This window comes from Panulirus ornatus, chromosome 38, assembly GCF_036320965.1.
Source record: "Panulirus ornatus isolate Po-2019 chromosome 38, ASM3632096v1, whole genome shotgun sequence".
Classification (NCBI taxonomy): Eukaryota; Metazoa; Arthropoda; class Malacostraca; order Decapoda; family Palinuridae; genus Panulirus; species Panulirus ornatus.
In genome coordinates this window covers 6,442,993-6,470,983 of record NC_092261.1, presented here as the reverse complement: position 1 = coordinate 6,470,983, position 27,991 = coordinate 6,442,993, and the positions used below count along the sequence as shown (strand labels likewise).

The 27,991-nt window shown below is 40.2% G+C and overlaps 1 protein-coding gene across 15 annotated transcripts in view; it reads right to left on the bottom strand.

The window, feature by feature from the left end:
* LOC139760850 (uncharacterized) overlaps window positions 1-27,991 on the bottom strand; it is a 100,837-nt gene that overhangs the window by 3,971 nt on the left and 68,875 nt on the right. For 4 of the 15 annotated variants that reach the window (XR_011715416.1, XM_071684528.1, XM_071684530.1 and 1 more), the window contains 4 exons: window positions 27,342-27,489; window positions 20,899-20,964; window positions 18,861-18,896; window positions 10,551-10,661 (listed from right to left, as the gene is read on the bottom strand). Coding sequence is in view for 10 of the 15 variants with exons in the window: in XM_071684528.1 (XP_071540629.1) it covers window positions 10,551-10,661; window positions 18,861-18,896; window positions 20,899-20,964; window positions 27,342-27,489 (361 nt within the window). In the remaining 5 variants the exon portion in view is untranslated. Of the gene's footprint in view, window positions 1-10,550; window positions 10,662-18,860; window positions 18,897-20,898; window positions 20,967-27,341; window positions 27,490-27,991 lie in introns of those variants that run through there. The other 11 variants (XR_011715418.1, XM_071684532.1, XM_071684533.1 and 8 more) reach the window with 7 other exon arrangements.

The window sequence follows — 27,991 nt, the reverse complement described above, 5'->3', positions numbered from 1 at the left end:
CTTCAGTATGAAAGTTGCATTTTGGGCAGAAGTTTTGTGATAAATAAATACTTATAGAGCTGAAAATATGGGTGGTGTCCAGTAAGCATATACAAAAGGGCAATTCCTAAGTGTATGGAGTAAGTGAAGTTTCAGGAGGAAGGATGAAGTGGAATATATTTTGAGCAATTGGGGCCTGAACATGCAGGAGGGTGAAAGGCATGCAATGGGTAGAGAGAACTAGAATGATGTGGTATAATGAGGTCAACGTGCTGTTAATGGACTGAACCAGGGCATGTGAAAGATGTGGGGTAAACCATGGAAAGCCCTGTGGGGCCTGATTCTGGGTAGGGAGTTGCAGTTTTGGTACATTACATTCGACAACAAGAGAATGGATGTAAGCAGATGTGGCCTTTCCTTATCTATTTCTGGTACTACCTCACTAATGCGTGAAACACCAATCAAGTATGAAACTATATACATATACATGTATTATACTTGATTGCCATTTCCCACGTCACTGAGGTAGCACCAGGAAACAAAGAATGACCCATCCACTCACACACACACACACACACACACACATACATATATATATATATATATATATATATATATATATATATATATATATATATATAAATGCCCATGCACACACAAATACATAAACACATATATACACATGTACATATTCGTACTTGCTTGCCTTCATCCATTCCTGTTGTTACCCCATCCCACAGGAAACAGCATTGCTACCCCCTGCTTCAGTGAGGTAACACCAGGAAAAGACAAAAAAGGGCACATTCGTTCACACTCAGTCTCTAGCTGTCATGTGTAAGGCACCGAAACCACAGCTCCCTATCCACATCCATGCCCCACAGACCTTTCCATGGTTTACCCCAGACGTTTCACATGCCCTGGTTCAGTCCATTGACAGCATGTCAACCCTGGTATATATATATATATATATATATATATATATATATTATACTTTGTCACTGTCTCCCGCGTTAGCAAGGTAATGCAAGGAAACAGACGAAAGAATGGCCCAACCCACCCACATACACATGTATATACGTCCATACACACACATATACATACTTATACATTTCAACGTATATATATATATATACATATATGTATACATATATATACATATATGTATACATGTTTACCAAATGAAGTCCTAGCTTCGTCTCTTCGATGTATGTCAACTGACTTATATTTCTCTCGTGTCTCCCCTGATGATGTGATTATTACACGAAAGTGCACTTGGGAACTTTTCATGTTTCATTTTCCCCGTGGACTCATACGAATATATATATATATATATATATATATATATATATATATATATATATAATTTTTTTCAAACATATTTGCTATTTCCTGTTAGCGAGGTAGCGCTAAGAACAGAGGAATGAGCCTTAGATGGAAAATCCTCACTTGGGCCTCCTCTGTTCCATCTTTTGGAAAGGTTAAAACTGGAGGGGAGGATTCCCAGCCCCCCGCTCCCTCCCCTTTTAGTTGCCTTCTATGACATGCGGGGAATACATAGGAAGTATTCTTTCTCCCTTATTTCAAATATATATATATATATATATATATCTTTTTTTTTCTTTTAAACTTCGCCATTTCCCGCATTAGCGAGGTAGCAATATATATATATATATATATATATATATATATATATATATATATATATATATATATATATGGGATAGAGGGCTGAACCTCAGAAGAACAAATCCTAGCTTGGCTCCTTCCTCTATAACTTCTTTTGGAATACAATTCAGGAGCGAAGGATTTCCAATGCCTTCCCCCTGCCCCTTTTATTCGCCTTTTGCAACATACAGGAGATACATGGGCAATATTCTTTCTCAACTCTTGCAGCAAGGGTGTGTGATGTCACCATGGCTGTTTAATCTGTTTATAGCTAGAATGGTGAGGGAGGTGAATACCAAGGTTTTGGAGAGAGGGACAGGTCTACAGTCTGACAGAGGCAGTGGGTCCTGGATGATAAATAAGTTCTTTGCTGATGGCAGCTTTTAGAGGCATACTGCAAAAGCTGTTTTAGTCTGGGATACTGTATGAAAGAAGAATGTGAGAGTAAATACAAATAAAAGTAAGGTTATTCAGCAGTGGAAAGAAACTTTTTCATTTGAATTGTGAGAACCTAAAGGAAGTGGGATGTTTCAAATACCTAGGAGTGGACATGGCTCAAATGGAACTGTGGAAGTGAAGTAAGCTGTAGGGTGAGTATAAGATGTGTGTATGAGTAGGAAGAAAGGTGAGTGAGTGGTTCCCGGTGAAGGTTGGTCTATGGCAGGGGTGTGTGATGTCTCCATGGTTTAATTTGTTTATGAATAAGGTGGTAAGGGAGGTAAATGCAAAAGTCTTGCAGAAAGGAGCAAGTATGCAGTCTGTGGGGATGAAAGGGACTGGGAAGTGAGTCAGCTATTGTTAGTCAATGATACAGAACTGGTGGCTAATTTGAGTGAGAAACTGCAAAAGTTGGTCACTGAGTTTGGAAGAGTATATGAATGATGAAAGTTGAGAATGTGAATAAAAGCAAGCTTATTAGGTTCAGCACGGTTAAGGGACTAGTCAGTTGGGATGTGAGTTTGAATGGAGAAAAACCAGAGAAAGTGAAGGGCTTTAGATATCTGGGAGTGAACTTGGCACCAAATGAAAACATGGAAGCGGAAGCGAGTCACAGGGTGTATAAGAAGTTAAGGGTTCTGAACATTACACATGACAGCTCATATGTGGATGTAGCCTTTCTTCATCTGTTTCCTGGTGCTACCATGCTGATGCAGGGGGCAGCAATTAGGTGTGGAGGAGAAGAGAAAGTATGTTTTTTTTTCTCTTTCATGCATTTTGTGGTTTCCTGTGGAGCAGGGTAGCATTGGGAATAGATGAAGGTGAGTAAGTATGAATATGTACATGTGTATATATGTATGTACGTCTAAATACATGCATATACATGTATATATGTGTGTGTGTGAGTGGATGTGTCTTTCTTCATCTGTGTCCTGGCACTACCTCGATGACACAGGAAACAGCAATCAAGTATATTAAAAATATATATATATATATATATATTTTTTTTTTTTTTTTTTTTTTTTTATACTTTGTCGCTGTCTCCCGCGTCTGCGAGGTAGCGCAAGGAAACAGACGAAAGAAATGGCCCAACCCCCCCCCCCCCCATACACATGTACATACACACGTCCACACACGCAAATATACATACCTACACAGCTTTCCATGGTTTACCCCAGACGCTTCACATGCCTTGCTTCAATCCACTGACAGCACGTCAACCCCTGTATACCACATGACTCCAATTCACTCTATTTCTTGCCCTCCTTTCACCCTCCTGCATGTTCAGGCCCCGATCACACAAAATCTTTTTCACTCCATCTTTCCACCTCCAATTTGGTCTCCCTCTTCTCCTCGTTCCCTCCACCTCCGACACATATATCCTCTTGGTCAATCTCTCCTCACTCATTCTCTCCATGTGCCCAAACCATTTCAAAACACCCTCTTCTGCTCTCTCAACCACGCTCTTTTTATTTCCACACATCTCTCTTACCCTTTCGTTACTTACTCGATCAAACCACCTCACACCACACATTGTCCTCAAACATCTCATTTCCAGCACATCCATCCTCCTGCGCACATCTCTATCCATAGCCCACGCCTCGCAACCATACAACATTGTTGGAACCACTATTCCCTCAAACATACCCATTTTTGCTTTCCGAGATAATGTTCTCGACTTCCACACATTTTTCAAGGCTCCCAAAATTTTTCGCCCCCTCCCCCACCCTATGATCCACTTCCGCTTCCATGGTTCCATCCGCTGACAGATCCACTCCCAGATATCTAAAACACTTCACTTCCTCCAGTTTTTCTCCATTCAAACTCACCTCCCAATTGACTTGACCCTCACCCCTACTGTACCTAATAACCTTGCTCTTATTCACATTTACTCTCAACTTTCTTCTTCCACACACTTTACCAAACTCAGTCACCAGCTTCTGCAGTTTCTCACATGAATCAGCCACCAGCGCTGTATCATCAGCGAACAACAACTGACTCACTTCCCAAGCTCTCTCATCCCCAACAGACTTCATACTTGCCCCTCTTTCCAGGACTCTTGCATTTACCTCCCTTACAACCCCATCCATAAACAAATTAAACAACCATGGAGACATCACACACCCCTGCCGCAAACCTACATTCACTGAGAACCAATCACTTTCCTCTCTTCCTACAGGTACACATGCCTTACATCCTCGATAAAAACTTTTCACTGCTTCTAACAACTTGCCTCCCACACCATATATTCTTAATACCTTCCACAGAGCATCTCTATCAACTCTATCATATGCCTTCTCCAGATCCATAAATGCTACATACAAATCCATTTGCTTTTCTAAGTATTTCTCACATACATTCTTCAAAGCAAACACCCGCGTTTGTGAGGTAGCGCAAGGAAACAGACGAAAGAAATGGCCCAACCCACCCCCATACACATGTATATACATACACGTCCACACACACAAATATACATACCTACACAGCTTTCCATGGTTTTACCCCAGACGCTTCACATGCCCTGATTCAATCCACTGACAGCACGTCAACCCCGGTATACCACATCGATCCAATTCACTCTATTCCTTGCCCTCCTTTCACCCTCCTGCATGTTCAGGCCCCGATCACACAAAATCTTTTTCACTTCATCTTTCCACCTCCAATTTGGTCTCCCACTTCTCCTCGTTCCCTCCACCTCCGACACATATATCCTCTTGGTTAATCTTTCCTCACTCATTCTCTCCATGTGCCTAAACCATTTCAAAACACCCTCTTCTGCTCTCTCAACCACACTCTTTATTTCCACACATCTCTCTTACCCTTACGTTACTTACTCGATCAAACCACCTCACACCACACATTGTCCTCAAACATCTCATTTCCAGCACATCCACCCTCCTCCGCACAACTCTATCCATAGCCCACGCCTCACAACCATACAACATTGTTGGAACCACTATTCCTTCAAACATACCCATTTTTGCTTTCCGAGATAATGTTCTCGACTTCCACACATTCTTCAAGGCTCCCAGGATTTTCGCCCCCTCCCCCACCCTATGATTCACTTCCCCTTCCATGGTTCCATCCGCTGCCAGATCCACTCCCAGACATCTAAAACACTTTACTTCCTCCAATTTTTCTCCATTCAAACTTACCTCCCAATTGACTTGACCCTCAACCCTACTGTACCTAATAACCTTGCTCTTATTCACATTTACTCTTAACTTTCTTCTTTCACACACTTTACCAAACTCAGTCACCAGCTTCTGCAGTTTCTCACATGAATCAGCCACCAGCGCTGTATCATCAGCGAACAACAACTGACTCACTTCCCAAGCTCTCTCATCCACAACAGACTTCATACTTGCCCCTCTTTCCAAAACTCTTGCATTCACCTCCCTAACAACCCCATCCATAAACAAATTAAACAACCATGGAGACATCACACACCCCTGCCACAAACCTACATTCACTGAGAACCAATCACTTTCCTCTCTTCCTACACGTACACATGAGGGACTGGTGGAATGCGTGCATAGTGCTATTGTACAAAGGCAAAGGGGATAAGAGTGAGTGCTCAAATTACAGAGGTATAAGTTTGTTGAGTATTCCAGGTAAATTATATGGGAGGGTATTGATTGAGAGGGTGAAGGCATGTACAGAGCATCAGATTGGGGGAGAGCAGTGTGGTTTCAGAAGTGGTAGAGGATGTGTGGATCAGGTGTTTGCTTTGAAGAATGTATGTGAGAAATACTTAGAAAAGCAAATGGATTTGTATGTAGCATTTATGGATCTGGAGAAGGCATATGATAGAGTTGATAGAGATGCTCTGTGGAAGGTATTAAGAATATATGGTGTGGGAGGCAAGTTGTTAGAAGCAGTGAAAGATATATATATATATATATATATATATAGAGGGGCAAGTATGAAGTTTGTTGGGGATGAGAGAGCTTGGGAAGTGAGTCAGCTGTTGTTCGCTGATGATACAGCGCTGGTGGCTGATTCATGTGAGAAACTGCAGAAGCTGGTGACTGAGTTTGGTAAAGTGTGTGAAAGAAGAAAGTTAAGAGTAAATGTGAATAAGAGCAAGGTAATTAGGTACAGTAGGGCTGAGGGTCAAGTCAATTGGGAGGTAAGTTTGAATGGAGAAAAACTGGAGGAAGTAAAGTGTTTTAGATATCTGGGAGTGGATCTGGCAGCAGATGGAACCATGGAAGCAGAAGTAGATCATAGGGTGGGGGAGGGGGCGAAAATCCTGGGAGCCTTGAAGAATGTGTGGAAGTCGAGAACATTATCTCGGAAAGCAAAAATGGCTATGTTTGAAGGAATAGTGGTTCCAACAATTTTGTATGGTTGCGAGGCGTGGGCTATGGATAGAGTTGTGCGCAGGAGGATGGATGTGCTGGAAATGAGATGTTTGAGGACAATGTGTGGTGTGAGGTGGTTTGATCGAGTAAGTAACATAAGGGTAAGAGAGATGTGTGGAAATAAAAAGAGCGTGGTTGAGAGAGCAGAAGAGGGTGTTTTGAAATGGTTTGGGCACATGGAGAGAATGAGTGAGGAAAGATTGACCTAGAGGATATATGTGTCGGAGGTGGAGGGAACGAGGAGAAGTGGGAGACCAAATTGGAGGTGGAAAGATGGAGTGAAAAAGATTTTGTGTGATCGGGGCCTGAACATGCAGGAGGGTGAAAGGAGGGCAAGTATAGAGTGAATTGGATCGATGTGGTATACCGGGGTTGACGTGCTGTCAGTGGATTGAATCAGGGCATGTGAAGCGTCTGGGGTGAACCATGGAAAGCTGTGTAGGTATGTATATTTGCGTGTGTGGACGTATGTATATACATGTGTATGGGGGTGGGTTGGGCCATTTCTTTCGTCTGTTTCCTTGCGCTACCTCGCAAACGCGGGAGACAGCGGCAAAAAAAAAAAATACATATATATATATATATATATATATATATATATATATATATATATATATATATATATATATATATATATATATATATATATACATACATACATACATACATACATACATACATACATACATACATATATATATATATATATATATATATATATATATATATATATATATATATATATATATATATATATATACATACATACATAAATACATACATACATACATACATACATACATACATACATACATACATACATATATATATATATATATATATATATATATATATATATATATATATATATATATATATATATATATATATATATATATATATATATATATATATATATATATATATATATATATATATATTCTTTTTTCATACATATTTGCCATTTCCCGCATTAGTGAGGTAGCGTTAAGAACAGAGGACTGAGCCTTTGAGGGAATATCCTCACTTGGCATGCTTCTCTGTTCCTTCTTTTGGAAAATAGAAAACAGGAGGGGAGGATTTCCAGCCCCGCTCCCCTCTCCCTTTTTAGTCGCATTCTACGACATGCAGGAATATGTGGGAAGTATTCCTTCTCCCCTGTCCCCAAGGACAATATAGATATGAGTGTGTTAGTAGTTTTGATGCACAATACCGGGTTATAGTGATGGGTGATTTAAATGCAAAGGTGAGTAATGTGGCAGTTGAGGGAATAATTGGTATACATGGGGTGTTCAGTGTTGTAAATGGAAATGGTGAAGAGCTTGTAGATTTATGTGCTGAAAAAGGACTGGTGATTGGGAATACCTGGTTTAAAAAGCGAGATATACATAAGTATACGTATGTAAGTAGGAGAGATGGCCAGAGAGTGTTATTGGATTACGTGTTAATTGATGGGCGCGCGAAAGAGAGACTTTTGGATGTTAATGTGCTGAGAGGTGCAACTGGAGGGATGTCTGATCATTATCTTGTGGAGGCGATGTTGAAGATTTGTAGGGGTTTTCATAAAAGAAGAGAGAATGTTGGGGAGAAGAGAGTGGTGAAAGTGAGCTTGGGAAGGAGATTTGTATGAGGAAGTACCAGGAGAGAGTGAGTACAAAATGGAAAAAGGTGAGAACAAAGGAGGTAAGGGGAGTGGGGGAGGAATGGGATGTATTTAGGGAAGCAGTGATGGCTTGCGCAAAAGATGCTTGTGGCATGAGAAGCGTGGGAGGTGGGTTGATTAGAAAGGGTAGTGAGTGGTGGGATGAAGAAGTAAAATTATTAGTGAAAGAGAAGAGAGGCATTTGGACGATTTTTGCAGGGAAAAAATGCAAATGAGTGGGAGATGTATAAAAGAAAAGAGGCAGGAGGTCAAGAGAAAGGTGCAATAGGTGAAAAAGAGGGCAAATGAGAGTTGGGGTGAGAGAGTATCATTAGATTTTAGGGAGAATAAAAAGATGTTTTGGAAGGAGGTAAATAAAGTGCGTAAGACAGGGGAGCAAATGGGAACTTCAGTGAAGGGGGCAAATGGGGAGGTGATAACAAGTAGTGGTGATGTGAGAAGGAGATGGAGTGAGTATTTTGAAGGTTTGTTGAATGTATTTGATGATAGAGTGGCAGATATAGGGGGTTTTGGTCGAGGTGGTGTGCAAATTGAGAGGGTTAGGGAAAATGATTTGGTAAACAGAGAAGAGGTAGTAAAAGCTTTGCAGAAGATGAAAGCCGGCACGGCAGCAGGTTTGGATGGTATTGCAGTGGAATTTATTAAAAAAGGGGGTGACTGTATTGTTGACTGGTTGGTAAGGTTATTTAATGTATGATTCATGGTGAAGTGCCTGAGGATTGGCGGAATGCTTGCATAGTGCCATTGTACAAAGGCAAAGGGGATAAGAGTGGGTGCTCAAATTACAGAGGTATAAGTTTGTTGAGTATTCCTGGTAAATTATATGGGAGGGTATTGATTGAGAGGGTGAAGACATGTACAGAGCATCAGATTGGGGAAGAGCAGAGTGGTTTCAGAAGTGGTAGAGGATGTGTGGATCATGTGTTTGCTTTGAAGAATGTATGTGAGAAATACTTAGAAAAGCAAATGGATTTGTATGTAGCATTTATGGATCTGGAGAAGGCATATGATAGAGTTGATAGAGATGCTCTGTGGAAGGTATTAAGAATATATGGTGTGGGAGGTAAGTTGTTAGAAGATGTGAAAAGTTTTTATCAAGGATGTAAGGCATGTGTACGTGTAGGAAGAGAGGAAAGTGATTGGTTCTCAGTGAATGGAGCTTTGCAGCAGGGGTGTGTGATGTCTCCATGGTTGTTTAATTTGTTTATGGATGGGGTTGTTAGGGAGGTGAATGCAAGAGTTTTGGAAAGAGGGGCAAGTATGCAGTCTGTTGTGGATGAGAGAGCTTGGGAAGTGAGTCAGTTGTTGTTCGCTGATGATACAGCGCTGGTGGCTAATTCATGTGAGAAACTGCAGAAGCTGGTGACTGAGTTTGGTAAAGTGTGTGAAAGAAGAAAGTTAAGAGTAAATGTGAATAAGAGCAAGGTTATTAGGTACAGTAGGGTTGAAGGTCAAGTTAATTGGGAGGTAAGTTTGAATGGAGAAAAACTGGAGGAAGTAAAGTGTTTTAGATATCTGGGTGTGGATCTGGCAGTGGATGGAACCATGGAAGCGGAAGTGAATCATAGGGTGGGGGAGGGGGCGGAAATTCTGGAAGCCTTGAAGAATGTTTGGAAGTCGAGAACATTATCTCGGAAAGCAAAAATGGGTATGTTTGAAGGAATAGTGGTTCCAACAATGTTGTATGGTTGCGAGGTGTGGGCTATGGATAGAGTTGTGCGCAGGAGGGTGGATGTGCTGGAAATGAGATGTTTGAGGGCAATATGTGGTGTGAGGTGGTTTGACTGAGTAAGTAATGTAAGGGTAAGAGAGATGTGTGGAAATAAAAAGAGTGTGGTTGAGAGAGCAGAAGAGGGTGTTTTGAAATGGTTTGGTCACATGGAGAGAATGAGTGAGGAAAGATTGACCAAGAGGATATATGTGTCAGAGGTGGAGGGAATGAGGAGAATTGGGAGACCAAATTGGAGGTGGAAAGATGGAGTGAAAAAGCTTTTGAGTGATCGGGGCCTGAACATGCAGGAGGGTGAAAGGCGTGCAAGGAATAGAGTGAATTGGAACGATGTGGTATACCGGGGTCGACATGCTGTCAATGGATTGAACCAGGGCATGTGAAGCGTCTGGGGTAAACCATGGAAAGTTCTGTGGGGCCTGGATGTGGAAAGGGAGCTGTGGTTTCGGTGCATTATTACATTTTCTTTTCTTTTTTTCCAAAAGAAGGAACATAGAAGGGGGCCAGGTGAGGATATTCCCTCAAAGGCCCAGTCCTCTGTTCTTAATGCTACCTCGCTAATGTGGGAAATGGCGAATAGTATGAAAGAAAGAAACATATATACCCGCCTACAAGAGGCAGCATTGTGTACTGGAGATCAACACTGAAGGCACAACCAGCTACAGCAGCATGATGAAGAGCTATGAGCCCCTGGCTGACGTCTGCTTACATGGATCAACCTCATCAATCGACCTCCTGTCCCAAAGGAGCCCACTTCTCCCTGCTCCCGTGCGGAGCGCAGTTTCGAGCCGTCCCCGGCCGCCGTGCCTGCTCATCCACCCTGTCAAAAGCAAATATAACAAAGCTGCAAACCACAAAAAACAGAGCAGTCAGAACAATCACCAGCTGTCTAAGAACCGCAAACATTCAATACCTACAAAGCGAAGCAAAAATAGTTCTAGTTCCAATACAATCTCCACTCAATATGCTCAGCACTCAATTCTTAACAACAGGACCAGACCCTTCTCATCCAAACCAATAAAATCCACCCAATAAAATAAAAAGCTTACCCCTGCTTCACCCACTAATCTATATTTACAGATTGCCCTTTCCCAAAAATCATAAGTGACAAAAATGACCCAACAAGAACTAAACAACTGCTCTCTAAACCTTGTCTTAAATACCACACCAAGACATACACCCACCAGTAACTAAACAGCTTAGATATGTATGAGTTATCCTCACTTGGTTGTGTTCTGGACACCATCCATCTCGCCAGCATTACAAACATAGATTGAACACATTACAAGATCCCCATGCCCAAGATGCAACATCCACATTGAAGACTCTAAACACTTACTTTTCTATTCCTCTGCTATTCCCACAAAGACCCACAAAGTATTCTCAAACTTTCTGATCTGTGGTCCTGCTTATCGGATGTAAACAGCTTCCTGAGGATTGAGGCAGTGCCACACGGGGGCAACATAATGTCATTGGGCTGAACCAGGGAATATGAAGAGTTCAACCATAAAGAGATCTATGGGACTTGACTGCAGATAGAGGGTGTGGTTTTGGTGCAATATACATGACAGATGGAGAAAGGATGAAAGCAAATGCGGCCAGTCTTCATCTGTTCCGGGCACACTCTCACTATGGAGGGCATGGAAAAAATATATGAAACAAAAAATTTATCTTCCTGGGGATAATAAAGGCAAAAGAATACTTCCCACATATTCCCTGGATGTTGTTGGAAACCCTCCCCTTTTTGTAATTAAAGTTTGTAAAAGATGGAACAGTAAGAGCCAAATGAGGAGTGCTCATCCTCCATGAAGGCTTAGGCTGAGGTTTCTGAACATGTTTGGATGTAACCAAGATGAGAAGAGAGAGATCAGAATTTCCATTTAAGAAAAGGGACCTTGAAGTTCTAGCTCTGAATGAAATAGAGCTCAAGGGTAAGGGGGAAGAATGGTTTGGGAATGTTTTAGGGGTAAAGTCAGAGGTTAGTGCGAGGGCAAGAGCTATGAAGTGAGCTCCACAACGAGGTGGGTAAAAATTAAAGTGGATTAGGAAAAGTTTGGTGATTATTTCTAATAGCTTATGCACCAGGCCATACGAAGGATGATGAAGTGAAATGTGTTTTGGGAGCAGCTGAATAAGTGTGTCAACAGTTCTAATGTGAGAGATTGTGTATAAGTGATGGGCAATTTGAATATGAAAGTGGGTAACGTGGCAGTTGACGGTATAACTGGAGGGGTATGGGATACTCAGTAAGGTTAATGGATATCGTGAATAGCTTGTGCAGTTATCTGCAAAAAAAAAAAGGACTCGTAACTGGGAATATCTGGTTTAAAAACTGGGATGTATATAAGTATACATGGCATATGGTAAGTGGGCACTACTGAATTACATATTAAATGACAGGCATGCAAAAGGGAGACTCTTGGATGTGAATGTGCTACTTAGGGTAACTGGTGGAAAGTCTTATCATAATAAAAACTCACTGCTTCTAACAGGTTTCCTTCTATACCATTCCCAATGCCACCTTACTCCACAGAAAACAGCATCGCCACCCCCTGCAAGAGTGAGATAGCACCAGGAAAGATATGAAGAAAGGCCACATCTGCTCACATCCATTCTCAACCTTTCATGTGTAATGCACCAAAACCACAGCTCCCTATCCACATCCAGGAACCACAACTCTTTCCATACTTTACCTTGGACTTTTCACATGCCCTGGTTCAGTCTACTGATGGCACATCAACCCCAGTATACCAAATGGTTCTAATTCAATCTATTTAATGCACGCCTTTCACCCTCCTGCATGTTCAGGCCCCGATCGCTCAAAATCTTTTTCACTCCCTGCATCAGTAAGGTAGCACCAGGAAACAGACAAAAAAAAGGCCACATTTGTTCACACTCGGTCTCTAGCTGCCATGTGTAATGCACCAAAACTACAACTCCCTATCCACATCCAGGCCCCACAGACCTTTCCATGGTTTATTCAAGATATTTCACATGCCCTGATTCAGTCCACTGACAGCATGTCGACCCTGGTACACCACATCATTCCAATTCACTCTATTCCTTGCATGCCTCTCACTCTCCCGCATGTTCAGGCCCTGATTGCTCAAAATCTTTTTCACTCCAACCATCCACCCCAATCTGGTCTCCCACTTTTTGTTCCCTCACCTCTGACACATATCCTCTTTGTCAACCTTTCTCACTCATTCTCTCCATATGTCCAAACATTTCAACACAGCCTCTTCTGCTCTCTAAACCACACTTTTTTAATTAACACACACTCACCCTTTCATTACTTACTTGATCAAACCACCTCACACCACATATTGTCCTCAAACATTTCATTTCCAACACATCCATCTTCCTCTGTACAACACTATCTATAGCCCACAACAAAGAAGGGAGGGAGCAGGGGCTGCATACCCCTTTCTTGTCATTCAGTTTATAAAAGACTGAACAGTAGGAGCCAAGCAAGAAGTTGTTATTCTCCTTAAAGGCTCAGGCTGTGGTGTCTAAATTGTGGAGATGTAACCAAAATAAGAAGTAACAGGAAATAGGTAGTGTGTTTGAGGAAAGGAACCTGGATGTTCTGGCTCTGGGTGAACCAAAGCTTTAGGTATGGGTGACAAACAGTTTGGGAATGTCTTATGGGTAAATTCAGGGGTTGGTGTGAGGGCAAGAGCTAAGGATGGGGTAGCACTACTGATCAAGCAGGCATTGTATGTATGGCTCATGGTGAGGTGTCTGAGAATTTGAAGAAAGCCTATTTAGTGTCAGAATAAAGGCCAAAGGGACAAAACTGAACGTTCCAATTACAAAGGAATAAATTTGTTGAATGTGCCAGGTAAGTTGTAAGGGAGAGTGGTGATTGAGAGAGTTGGAACAAGCAAACTATCATACGGGAGGAACATGTGGTTACAGGAGTGGTATAGGATGTGTAGATCAAGTGTTTGATTTCTAGAATGAATGCAAGAAATACTTTGAGAAGCAGAAGGACTTGTATGTGGTGTTTACAGATCTGGATAAAGTGTATATTACGGTTGAAAGAGATCCTTTGTGGAAGGTGCTGTGATTATATGTTGGGAGGATAGTCGCTACGAACAATGAAGAGTTCTTGTTAAGAGAGTGAGGCATGTGTGTAAGTAGGAAGAAAGGAGGGTAAATTGTTCCAGGTAAAGGTGGGTCTGCAGTAGGGGTATGTGTGATGTCACCATGGTTATCAAATTCTTTTATGGATCGGGTGGTGTACATGGGATTTAAGTCAGTTGTTCTTTGTTGATGACATGGTGTTGTTGGTAGATTTAAATGGAAAACTATTTCTTTGTCTGTTCCTAATGCTAATGCAGGAAATGGCCTGTTAGCAAGGTAGAAGCACAAAAAGACAAAGATATGGCTTCACTTACTCGCATCAATTCTCCAGCTGCCATGTATAATGCACCAAAACTAGAGTCCTCTTTCAACAACTAAACCCAAAGACCTTTTCATGGTTTTCCCTAACCACTTTGTATGCCCTGGTTCAGCTCACAGACAGAATACCATCCTTGGAATACCACAATGCTCCAGTCTGCTCTATCCCTTTCACTCCTCACACCTTCCTGGGTGTTCAGGCCTCAAACAGTCAAAGCCCCTTTCACTCCACCCTTCCATCTCCAATTCAGTCCCCTCATTCTCCTTATTTCCTCCACTTACAACATATAAATCCTATTAACTATCCTTACAACATATATATACCCTATTAATTATCCTATCCATTTGTCCAAAACAATTCAGCACATCCTCCTCAGTCCTCTCGTCCACATTCCTCTTACATCCACACCTCTTGCTTACCCTATCATTTCTTATCCAATCAACCCTTGTCACACTATATACTGTCCTCAAACTTTTAATTTCCAACAAATTCACCCCTCTTCTGTACACGGTCAACAAGGGCTCACATCCATACAACACCATCAGGGGTATCACACCATCAAACAAATCCATATTTGCTCTCACAGACAGTGACCTCTCTTTCCACAGATTCCTCAATGTACCCTGGATCTTTAACCTCACCCACCCTATGGCTCACTTTCACTCCCATTGTTCCATTTGCTGCCATGTCCACTCCCAGGCATCTAAAACACTTCACTTCCTCTATGTTCTCTCCATTCAAATGCACACTCCAACTGATGTCTCTTTCCACTAGTTACCCTAATAACCTTGCTTTTATTCACATTTCTACTTTCACACACTCTCCCAAACTTAGAAACAAACTTGTACAGTTTCACACTTCTCAACAGCAAATAAAAACAGACACCTCCCAGGTCAACCCATCCTCTAACAGACTGCAGACCCACTCCTCTCCCTGAAATCTTTGCTTTTACTTCCCTCAACAAATTATAGGTGGAGAGATTTAACAGCTGCAGGCCTACTTTTGCCTGGAACCACTCATCCTCCTCTCCTCCTACTGCATGCACACCTTACTCTCTAAATTCAAACTCCTCACTTCTGATAACTTTCCTTCCACATGAAACATCTCTATCAACCCTATCAAACGATCTCTCCAAATCCATAAGTACCACATACATACCCTTCTATTCATCTAGGTATTTTTTACACAAATTTGTCAAATCATACATCTGATCCACACATCCTTAACCAATCCTGAAACCACACTGTTCCTCCCAAGGCTGATGTTTTGTGCATGATACCACCCTTTCAATCATTACTCTCCCTTACCAGGTGTACTCAACAAAGTTATACCTCTGAAATTTGAACATTCACTTTTGTCCTCCTTGCCTTTATACAAAAGCTTTCCTCCAATCCCCATGCACCTCACCATAATCCATACATACACTGAAAATCCTAACTAACCAGTCAACAATACAGTCGATCCTTTTCTTAAGAAATTCAAGTCCAATCTCATCCACTCCAGCTGCTTTGCCACACTGCACTTTATGGGAGGCTTTCACCACTTCTTCTCTTTTCATCAAACCAATGACTCTTTGCCCTGCACTTCTCCAAAGACAAAAGACCCCACATCTGCCACCCTATCGTCAAACAAATTCAACATTTCCTTGAAATACTCAATCCTTCTCCTCTTCTTCATCTCATCTCTTCCAGCTGACACCTCCCCATCTGCCCCCTTTCATTGAAGTTCCCACTTGTTCACTTGTTTTCATCCTACCATCAGTTCTCCCTGACATTTGCTGATACTCACTCATCCAAACTCTCATTTGCTTTCTTAAGCCCCTGTGTCTTCCTCTTGACCCCCAGCAGCTTTCTCTTATAAATCTAACCCCTTGCACTCCTTCCCTACAAATAATTCCCAAACAACTACTTTTTCTCTTTCACTAGCAATTTGACTTCCTCATTCCACCACTCACAACCTTTATTCACATGCCCATGTTCCACTTATCGCAAGTCAAACACATTTCTAACACATGTAAACACATCTTTCCTAAATATCCTCAACTCATCATCCACTCCCCTAGCTTCATTTAATTTTATCTTTTGCCATGCTATTCTTAGTCTTTCATGGTCCCTCTTCACAAAAGCCCCTCTACCAAGCTCACTCACTTTTGCTACCCTCTTCCCATGTACATAATTTCCTCTTTTTCTAAACCCTCAATAAGCCTGCACCCTTGCCTCCCCAAAGCAGTCATCAGGAATCCCACCAGCTGCTCCTCCCAGCACATAAACATCCAAGAGTCTCTTTTGCAAACTTATCATTAAGTTGTTTCACACGTTTGCCATTTCCCATAATAGTAAGCTAGTGCCAGGAACAGATGAAGAAATGTCCTTGTTTGCTCACATCCACTCTCAAGCTGTCACATATAATGCACCAAGACCAGAGCCCCCTATCAGTTAGTGCATAATTCAATGATGTCTGCACTCCATCTAAACTACTCACCCACGTATACTTATGTATTTCCCTCTTATCAAACCACAATGTCTAGTCTTTTTTTGACACAAAACTCCACAAACTGTTCACCACTTTCATTCACCGCTTAGTTACCCTATCCTTCCCAGTTATATCCTCAAGTGCCACATTACTCACTCTGTTCAAATTGTCCATCACTAACACTCCATCCCTTGTTTTAAAGTTGCAGACACAACTGATGTGTCCTCAAGGTTTTCTCACTGAAAATGGTCTTTTGACCCTTCTAAAATGAATAAGACCCCAGCATGTTGTGCCAAAGACCTTGATAAACTTTCACTCTTAATATACAGCCAGATGAGTTAATGTGATATGAGAGTGGATGAACTCCTGTCGATAAAGTGCTTTATTTTACCATATGATAATAATCTTTAATATATTCAAGTACAACAGAATAGCATACTACACTGTATGTGAGAAAATATGTCCAGAAATATTTAGAGATAAATAAACAAGTATTTCTTACTGTAAACATATATCAAAATGCTCGTTTTTAGCTTATATATGGTTGCAAACGTAATGTTCACATAGTTTGTCTGTCTATGCATCTAGATTTAATGTACACAAACTTAGTGTCTCTCACACTTTTCCGCCACCTTGCCAAGAAATGAAGATTTTCCTGTTTACAATAATATTTTGACCCTCCCAAAATGAGTGAAAGCCCAGCATCTAACAAGTTGTACCAGTGAATAAGGAAAACTACCATTCTTAATGCAATACTAGATATGCTAATAAGATATTAGGGTGTTTGAATAACTGTTGATACAACACTTTACTTTGCCATATGACAATAATCTTTAACATAATTAAGTAACTCAAAGAACAGCAAACTGTACTGCATGAGATAAAATATGTCTAGAGATATTCAGAGATCAATAAATCATCATTTCCTATTGAAAACACAGAAAATATTCAAGTTTTTAAGTTACATATGAGAGCATTACACATGACAGCTTTTGCATGGATGCAAGCGGATGTGGTTTTTCTTCGTCTGTTTCCTGGCATTACCTTGCTTACCCAGGGGGTGGTGATGCTGTTTCATGTGGGGCAAGGTGGGGCCAGAAATGGATGAAGGTGAGCAAGTATACAGCAAATGAAAGGTTAACTTTAACGATGCTGTATCATTATTTATCGGTGAAAGGGAATACAGTCTCTTCAAAGAACAGAAGAGTCCACCACTTCCCAGCTCCTTGAAGCACCACAACCTTGGAGCTGCAAGAGCCCCTTCAGAGATAGGGGTTCTGGGATAATACTACTACTAATAATAACAATCCCTGGGGATAAGTAATACAAAGGAATTCAAACAGCAACAGACCACAGGGTCCTTTTGAGGCTGTTTTTAATCTTGGAAGATATTAGAAACTAACAGATTAATGTGGCAAAAGTTAGAGGGCATACAAATAATTCAAAGACAATAACCTGAAAACAGTCATTGTAACTATGGAGGCACAAATAATGAAAGAATACTGCCCACATACTTCCTACATGTCACATAAGGCTACTAACAGGGGCAGGAAAAAGGAGCCAAGTAAGGATTTTTCCCTCTCAGACTCTGTCATCTGTTCTTGATGCTACCTCACTCATGCAGGAAATGAACATGCAAAAAAAAAAACGAAATAAAAAATAATAATAATAATAATAATGAATTATTATTATTGGTAATGTTATCATCACTATTTTTTGTGATATCACTGTTTACTGTCATTATTATTATTATTATTATTATTATTATTATTATTATCATCATTATTAATTCTACAAAAAAAAACTGATTGGAAAAAGGTGATCAGTAAATTGGTAAAAATGTACTGTATGAGGAGACTGAAAAGGGGCAGAGATGACAGAGAAGGTAAGACACGTAGACCATTATATAAGTTAAAATGGATATGGAGGGAATACAGTAAAACCCCAATATAATGAAATTTATTGGAGGATACCCCCCTTTTGATGAACTGAAAGCTCTGTTACTTTGCAACTAAATTTAAAGAGAAAAAAAAATCCCCATAAAACTAACAATACCACAAGTACTATCAAAAAGGCTTGATATACTTTGCCACTGAATTAATAATAAAGTTATTTACTGAACATAATAACAGTACTCACCAACAGAGGTGATGAAGGTATTCTGTTGTAGAGGATCTAGTGAAAGAACATGGCAGTTTCACTATAGCACTCTGGTTCATTTAAAATACACTTACATTTCACTGTTAATCAATATCACACTATAAATTATCTAAACTGGCAATATGATCACGTATATTTAGACTATACAGTAGTAAAATGTTACAAAAATAATTTACACTGTATACAAAGTACACAATACACAGATCACAGCAGTGGTATGAAATGGACATTTTCTCCCTAGCATATACGATATTATAAATGTCGGCCTGGTGGCCTGCAAGTATAATACTATTTCCATATCTCTGCTAGCCATTTAAACCATGCTGCTTGATATGTGACTATGAGTTTCTTTGAAGCCCCTTTAACATGTCTATTCATAAGTTTTGAGGAAGACCACCACATGTATACATAAAGTAAGGAAAAGTTTGGGCAATGAAGGAAAGCAACACTACAGTACTTCAAAAATGGGCTATAAAGCCTGATATGCATGAGGCAGAGCAGGTGCAAAAGAATCACATCTCAAAGAGTTCCAGCACATATTTTTAATCATTATCTAAGAGATTTTAATATTACAAACTCTGCTTTTCTGCATTTAATCATTCTGGGATTTTACTGTATTTGACAGAGTTAATGCAAATTAGAGACAGAGGGAATGGAATATTTGGAGTAGCACTTGAAGCAAAAAATTCGACAGAATTTCATGTCTGTGGGAGAATGAGTAAAAAGAAGGAAATATGAAATGTATCTTTCATGAAACAAAGATATGCTTCCGTGACATGGAAGAGTATGAGGTGGAAAACTGACTGCCTCACCATACCAAAAACAAGCTCCATTTGGATGTGATTTCATATACAAATACCAACTAACAACTTAGTAAACATACCTAAGTGTTTAAACAAACAGCTTGATGACACAGTGAGACAGTCCAGCACACACACAAACTTATCCCTAATGTTGACAATCATAACTATCAAAGTGTTGTAGAGGGAGAGATTAGTTATGAGAGGGATAGGTGGGAGGTTTAAGTATGAGTCCTACTTATCAATCTCACATCACAGAAACAAATGCTTATTTCACTAAAATGATTACTGTGATGAACGTGTGAATGAGGGGAACAATGTAACTGAACTCACTGACTAAAACTAAGCTAATGGGCACATATCTTGATGCATGTCCTATTATGAAATAAATCAATACCAAGATATTTATAAACTTTTTTCTGTTACACCCAAATAATTTGACTTACATTTATCTTTGTTTTCAAGACTAACAATACATACGACATTTGATCAATGCCACTGAGTAAAACAGCAAACACATAACATAAATATAAGACTAAGACTGATTTTCCACCCACACCACTATATAACCACATAATAAGAATCTGCTGTCTTCTAATGATGGGAAGAAAAGGACAAACAGGAAGGAATTTCTAGTAACAACATTATCACATACATGATTACATGTGGCATTTATAGATCTACAAAAAACATATAATAGGGGTGATACAGATGCTCAGTGGAAGGTGTTATGCACAGGTGAAGGAAGAAAGATATAAGAAGCACTGAGTATTTTTGTTCCAAGAGGTTATGGCATGTGTTTGAGTAAGTAGAAAGGAGGGCGAGTGGTTCCAGATGAAGGTGGGTCTGCGGCAGTTGCTTACTGATGATACAGTGGTGGTGGCAGATTTGAGTAAAAAACTACAAAAGTTGGTGTCTGAGACTGGGAAGGTGTACAAAAGGGGAAATTCAAAAGTAGATGTTTTAGCAGTGAAAAGAGACAGGTTATTTGAAGTGATTTTCAAGGAAGAGTACATACACAAAGTGGAGTCTGTTCCCATTTCTATGGAGTGAGTAGAGTTGAAAGATATGCACCTTTTATCAGAAATGATTTTGCAGAACTGGAGACCCCAAGCCTACAGGCTGGCGAAGGGCAGAGACTCCAAATACCCCAGTGCACACTTGCTATCCAGCTACTTACTATAATTCTAGCCACAATATTGTTTAATACAGCTTACCAGCAAGATCCTTTGCCAATGGTATTGGCTGCTTCTTTGGAGTGACTTCTTCTTGAGCATGAAATCCTGCAAAGGAGTTAAAAAATATTACCTTGAGACAAAATTTACTATTAAAGCTAAGATGAAAACAATCAAAACCATTTCAGTTTCAATTCTTCAGCATGACAAATTATTACTTTTTCAATATACACACACACACACACACACACATATATATATATATATATATATATATATATTTTTTTTTTTTTTTTTTTTTTTTTTTTATACTTTGTCGCTGTCTCCCGCGTTTGCGAGGTAGCGCAAGGAAACAGACGAAAGAAATGGCCCAACCCCCCCATACACATGTACATACGTCCACACACGCAAATATACATACCTACACAGCTTTCCATGGTTTACCCCAGACGCTTCACATGCCTTGATTCAATCCACTGACAGCACGTCAACCCCTGTATACCACATCGCTCCAATTCACTCTATTCCTTGCCCTCCTTTCACCCTCCTGCATGTTCAGGCCCCGATCACACAAAATCTTTTTCACTCCATCTTTCCACCTCCAATTTGGTCTCCCTCTTCTCCTCGTTCCCTCCACCTCCGACACATATATCCTCTTGGTCAATCTTTCCTCATATATATATCTTTCTTTCTTTTCTTTCATACTATTCGCCATTTCCCGCATTAGCGAGGTAGCGTTAAGAACAGAGGACTGGGCCTTTTAGGGAATATCCTCACCAGGCCCCCTTCTCTGTTCCTTCTTTTGGAAAATAAAAAAGAAAAAAAAATTGAGAGGGGAGGATTTCCAGCCCCCCGCTCCCTTCCCTTTTAGTCGCCTTCTACGACACGCAGGGAATACGTGGGAAGTATTCTTTCTCCCCTATTTATTTACTTTTTTATTTATTATACTTTGTCGCTGTCTCCCGCGTTTGCGAGGTAGCGCAAGGAAACAGACGAAAGAAATGGCCCAACCCCCCCCCATACACATGTTTATACATACGTCCACACACGCAAATATACATACCTACACAGCTTTCCATGGTTTACCCCAGACGCTTCACATGCCTTGATTCAATCCACTGACAGCACGTCAACCCCGGTATACCAAATCGCTCCAATTCACTCTATTCCTTGCCCTCCTTTCACCCTCCTGCATGTTCAGGCCCCTATCACACAAAATCTTTTTCACTCCATCTTTCCACCTCCAATTTGATCTCCCTCTTCTCCTTGTTCCCTCCACCTCCGAAACATATATCCTCTTAGTCAATCTTTCCTCACTCATTCTCTCCATGTGCCCAAACCACTTCAAAACACCCTCTTCTGCTCTCTCAACCACGCTCTTTTTATTTCCACACATCTCTCTTACCCTTACGTTACTCACTCGATCAAACCACCTCACACCACACATTGTCCTCAAACATCTCATTTCCAGCACATCCATCCTCCTGCGCACAACTCTATCCATAGCCCACGCCTCGCAACCATACAACATTGTTGGAACCACTATTCCTTCAAACATACCCATTTTTGCTTTCCGAGATAATGTTCTCGACTTCCACACATTCTTCAAGGCCCCCAGAATTTTCGCCCCCTCCCCCACCCTATGATCCACTTCTGCTTCCATGGTTCCATCCGCTGCCAGATCCACTCCCAGATATCTAAAACACTTCACTTCCTCCAGTTTTTCTCCATTCAAACTCACCTCCCAATTGACTTGACCCTCAACCCTACTGTACCTAATAACCTTGCTCTTATTCACATTTACTCTTAACTTTCTTCTTCCACACACTTTACCAAACTCAGTCACCAGCTTCTGCAGTTTCTCACATGAATCAGCCACCAGCGCTGTATCATCAGCGAATAACAACTGACTCACTTCCCAAGCTCTCTCATCCCCAACAGACTTCATACTTGCCCCTCTTTCCAAAACTCTTGCATTTACCTCCCTAACAACCCCATCCATAAACAAATTAAACAACCATGGAGACATCACACACCCCTGCCGCAAACCTACATTCACTGAGAACCAATCACTTTCCTCTCTTCCTACACGTACACATGCCTTACATCCTCGATAAAAACTTATATATATATATATATATATATATAGATATATTATTCATAATCATTATACTTTGTCGCTGTCTCCCACATTAGCGAGGTAGCGCAAGGAAACAGATGAAAGAATGGCTCAACCCACCCACATACACGTATATACATACACATCCACAAATGCACATATACATACCTATACATCTCAAAGTATACATATATATACACACACATACATATACATATATACACATGTACATAATTCATAGTTTGCCCTTATTCATTCCCGTCGCCACCCTGCCACACATGAAATGACAACCCCCTTCCCCCGCATGTGAGCGAGGTAGCGCTAGGAAAAGACAACAAAGGCCACATTCGTTCACATTCAGTCTCCAGGTGCCACGTATAATGCATATATATATATATATATATATATATATATATATATATATATATATATATTTTTTTTTGCTTTGTCGCTGTCTCCCGCGTTTGCGAGGTAGCGCAAGGAAACAGACGAAAGAAATGGCCCAACCCACCCCCATACACATGTATATACATACGTCCACACACGCAAATATACATACCTACACAGCTTTCCATGGTTTACCCCAGACGCTTCACATGCCCTGATTCAACCCACTGACAGCACGTCAACCCTGGTATACCACATCGCTCCAATTCACTCTATTCCTTGCCCTCCTTTCACCCTCCTGCATGTTCAGGCCCCGATCACACAAAATCTTTTTCACTCCATCTTTCCACCTCTAATTTGGTCTCCCACTTCTCCTCGTACCCTCCACCTCCGACACATATATCCTCTTGGTCAATCTTTCCTCACTCATTCTCTCCATGTGCCCAAACCATTTCAAAACACCCTCTTCTGCTCTCTCAACCACGCTCTTTTTATTTCCACACATCTCTCTTACCCTTACGTTACTTACTCGATCAAACCACCTCACACCACACATTGTCCTCAAACATCTCATTTCCAGCACATCCATCCTCCTGCGCACAACTCTATCCATAGCCCACGCCTCGCAACCATACAACATTGTTGGAACCACTATTCCTTCAAACATACCCATTTTTGCTTTCCGAGATAATGTTCTCGACTTCCACACATTCTTCAAGGCTCCCGGGATTTTCGCCCCCTCCCCCACCCTATGATCCACTTCCGCTTCCATGGTTCCATCCGCTGCCAGATCCACTCCCAGATATCTAAAACACTTTACTTCCTCCAGTTTTTCTCCATTCAAACTTACCTCCCAATTGACTTGACCCTCAACCCTACTGTACCTAATAACCTTGCTCTTATTCACATTTACTCTTAACTTTCTTCTTTCACACACTTTGCCAAACTCAGTCACCAGCTTCTGCAGTTTCTCACATGAATCAGCCACCAGCGCTGTATCATCAGCGAACAATATATATATACGGGTAATATATATATATATTACCACCATTACACCCCATCGCCGTCTGTATATATATATATATATATATATATATATATATATATATTCAAGGAATAGAGGAAAAAATTTCTACCACATGTACTACCCTATAAAGTATCTGTAAAAGCACTTGCCTCAAAACATTTCATCCCCCATAACAAGTTGTTTCCAAGAGGAGTCATCCCTTTCGACCATTACAGAATGGAATGTGGTAGTGCCAAGCTACCACCCCTCCACAATCACTGATTTATTACAGGTACCTGTGCCTTGAACCTACTGCCGCAATGAAACTAAGTTTTTTTCAAAACAAAAGAAAAGAGGGGGAAGGAAGGGGAAACAAGTGGATACTCAAAGGGCTCTGCCTGTATAGGAAAACAGTCTTTTCATTCTTCAAATACTACATTTCTCACCAACAAACATACTCATATGAACCTCTGAGAGCATATTCATGTGAAGGACAAGGGACTAAACAAAAAACCTTCAGAACATTACTGAAAGGTCCTACCCTTAAAGACCACGGTTCTGGACCATCCTCTTCTGATGGAAGCATATCCAAAGCTACACAAATATGGTCAACCAGAACTATGTAAAAGTATGTAAAAGTACTATTAAACAAATGTTTGTCAAGTGCTACAGACTCTTTTTGCTAATCTCATTCCTTAAGACAGTCAACGAAGAAGATACCATCCTTATATTATAGGTTCAAGCAGACAGCTCATTGTGAAAGGAACACCAAATTTCTGATCCACTCAGAAATGTACCTTCTTGTTAAAGTTTTAGAGGAGCAAAAAACAAACATTTTCATACATAATTTTGCATGAAAAGAAGAAAATCCTTTAGTCTTGACAAGACAGGGGATGATTTCCTAAAAAGAAAAAAAATCTGAAACTATCAAAATCACTTTATTCTTAAATCTAACTGTCTCACTTTCAGCAAGAAACATTTGCTTTTGGATGAATTTTACTCCTTAAAGATGATTTTCAAATTAAGACGAATTTCATGAAAATATTTCATGAAATTCATCAAATCTTTTCCCAGATCCCAAAGCCAAAAGGAACTTTTCATGAGAAGATACTGCAGGGGTCTGTCAAGGTGGCATCAAGTAGTTACTTGAAATATTCAGCAAAATTCTGCCTGTAGTGGTGATGAATACATATTTGCTGGCATGAATTAACACATTGAATAGACAATGATTATAAAGCAATAAACGAGCCAAACATCATGCAATTAATATATTTGATTGGGCCTATGTTGGTTGCTGGGTCTTTATTCTCTGGTGGGCCTATGTTCTCTGCTGGGCCCATGTTTTGTGAGCCCGTGATTCTTGGTGGCTCTTGGACTGCAGCATAATCAGCCCCATGTTAAATCTGCCACTGGTCAGAGAGACTGAAAAAGAAATATGGGATAGGGAAAAGGAGACCAGTTCCTTCTGGACAGATGTCTAACTAATATGTCATTAGGCAGGCACTCCTCATCACATAACATGACCCATTGTAAGCAAATAGCTAGGTGGATGTGAATCTTTCCAGGATCAGCCAGATCAAAACCTTCCAAGCAAAGAATAAAAGAAACAGCCTAAGAGTAAATTAAAAGAATCAGAATCATAATAAACCATGCCAACATTCAAAGTGGAAACTACTTCATCTCAAGAATTTGTTCTGGAAATTAGGGCTAACACTAAATTTCGACCATTACAGAATGGAATGTGGTAGTGCCAAGCTACCACCCATCCACAATCACTGATTTCTTACTGGTACCATTTCTTACTATGCACTCAAACACCCTAAAACTATTCATGGTCCACTGAAATTAGAAATCTCTTGTTGCTAGACTCAAAATGACCCCCTTTATCTCTTCAGACAATTAGAAGAGAAAACTTAATTGTTAACTAACGACTAAACAAAAACAGGTAACCTCAACACCACACTGCTTCTTCAATATATCAAGGTAGCGGTTGCTCCTGTGTTATGGGGTAACTGTTAACATCTGGAACACCTGGTTAACATAAGCTGTACATACTAAAACCCCAACTTTGCTGAAAAAGCATCCTGAGATAATAAGTCCATAAGATGAGGGTTGACACAAAGAGCTAAGGTGCTTGTATTGTAAACTAAGTCCTTGTCTACTGGATGGCAGCAGAGGTCTGTTCCACAAATCCTAATTAAATCTGACAATACACTAAACCCAAAAATCATCACTCTGAGCAGCCGGCATAAAAACTACATTTCTTCATTCTAGTATAAATCAGCACATCAATAAGTACCTTTCACATCCAGACTTACAGTCTGCACACATTATGCAAAATACTGCAGAAACTTTCCACTGGGTCAATATTAATTTTTGAAATTTCTTTTGATTTAAAAGGAAAGATCGTGAGTCATTCTAATCTAAAAGGAAAAAGTAGTGGTTAAGCAGACCCATCAAAACAAAGTTTAAGGTTGCTTCCACACTGTGGAAACTGATGCTGGCATTTTTGGTCACCAGGTATAATAGTTCCCTTGTTACAACAAAGTACTTATGAATAAAATCATGGACAGCCAAGGAATAAAAGACAACGATCCCCATTTTACACCTCTCAAGGCCAGAAACAAAAATGAAAAGCCAATGTTAGGCATTGGTCATAGCCCCCGTGAGCTAGTGAAAATGAATTGGGGTGGATGGTGGCTTTGTATCACCTCATCTCCATGCAATGATATCAGAAATCTGGTCAGGTATAATTGCTGTCCTGTGAATGAGATCTGCCAGCCTCATATACCTTAAGATGGTCAGAGGTGAATGAATCGTCATAGATATATCTCATTTTGATGGATAAAAAGTTGTTTAAACTCCCAAAAAGCAAACGTCCTTCCAGACACTAAAAGGGTTCAATCCATAGGTAAGAAACAATGAATCCCTAAAATTGGAAACTGCAATAAATAACAATAAAGGAACATTAACCTTTTTTGTCCATCTTCACATCCAGCATCAGAGGCTCAATTGTTCCTTCCTTGTTCTTACCCAACCCTTCACCAGGGGACCATCCCATTTTCTGCAGCATCTTGAGTCCAAACTGTGGCCTTACAGGTGCAGCTTCCTTGAACTGTTCCTAAAGGGGTTTTTAGGGAACACAAGGAAATAACAGATCAGTGAGTGGCATATACAATGACAGAACTCTGAGAGGCTGCACAGCTGTAAGAGCAAACACCATAAAGCTTTGGTTGAAGTAAGAATTACAATGCTGTTACCACAAGCCATATATGAGGATGATACTCTATGCATCTAACATAAGCATAATCCCCATTCTGAATATACAGAGGTTTCAGCATATGGACGGCTTGGCAGTTCTTTAAAGAGTTCTGTTTTGGAATACAGCCTTATAAGAATGATCACACACTCTCACTTTTATATAAACACTTAATAGGTATTTACTGCCCTCTAAAAATTCAATGTACAGTGATATCTATTTCACATTTAACTAATTCTTTCAGAAAAGAACTTTCTTATTTCAAATCCTCATACATATATATATAAAATATATATATATATATATATATATATATATATATATATATATATATATATATATATATATATATATATATATATAC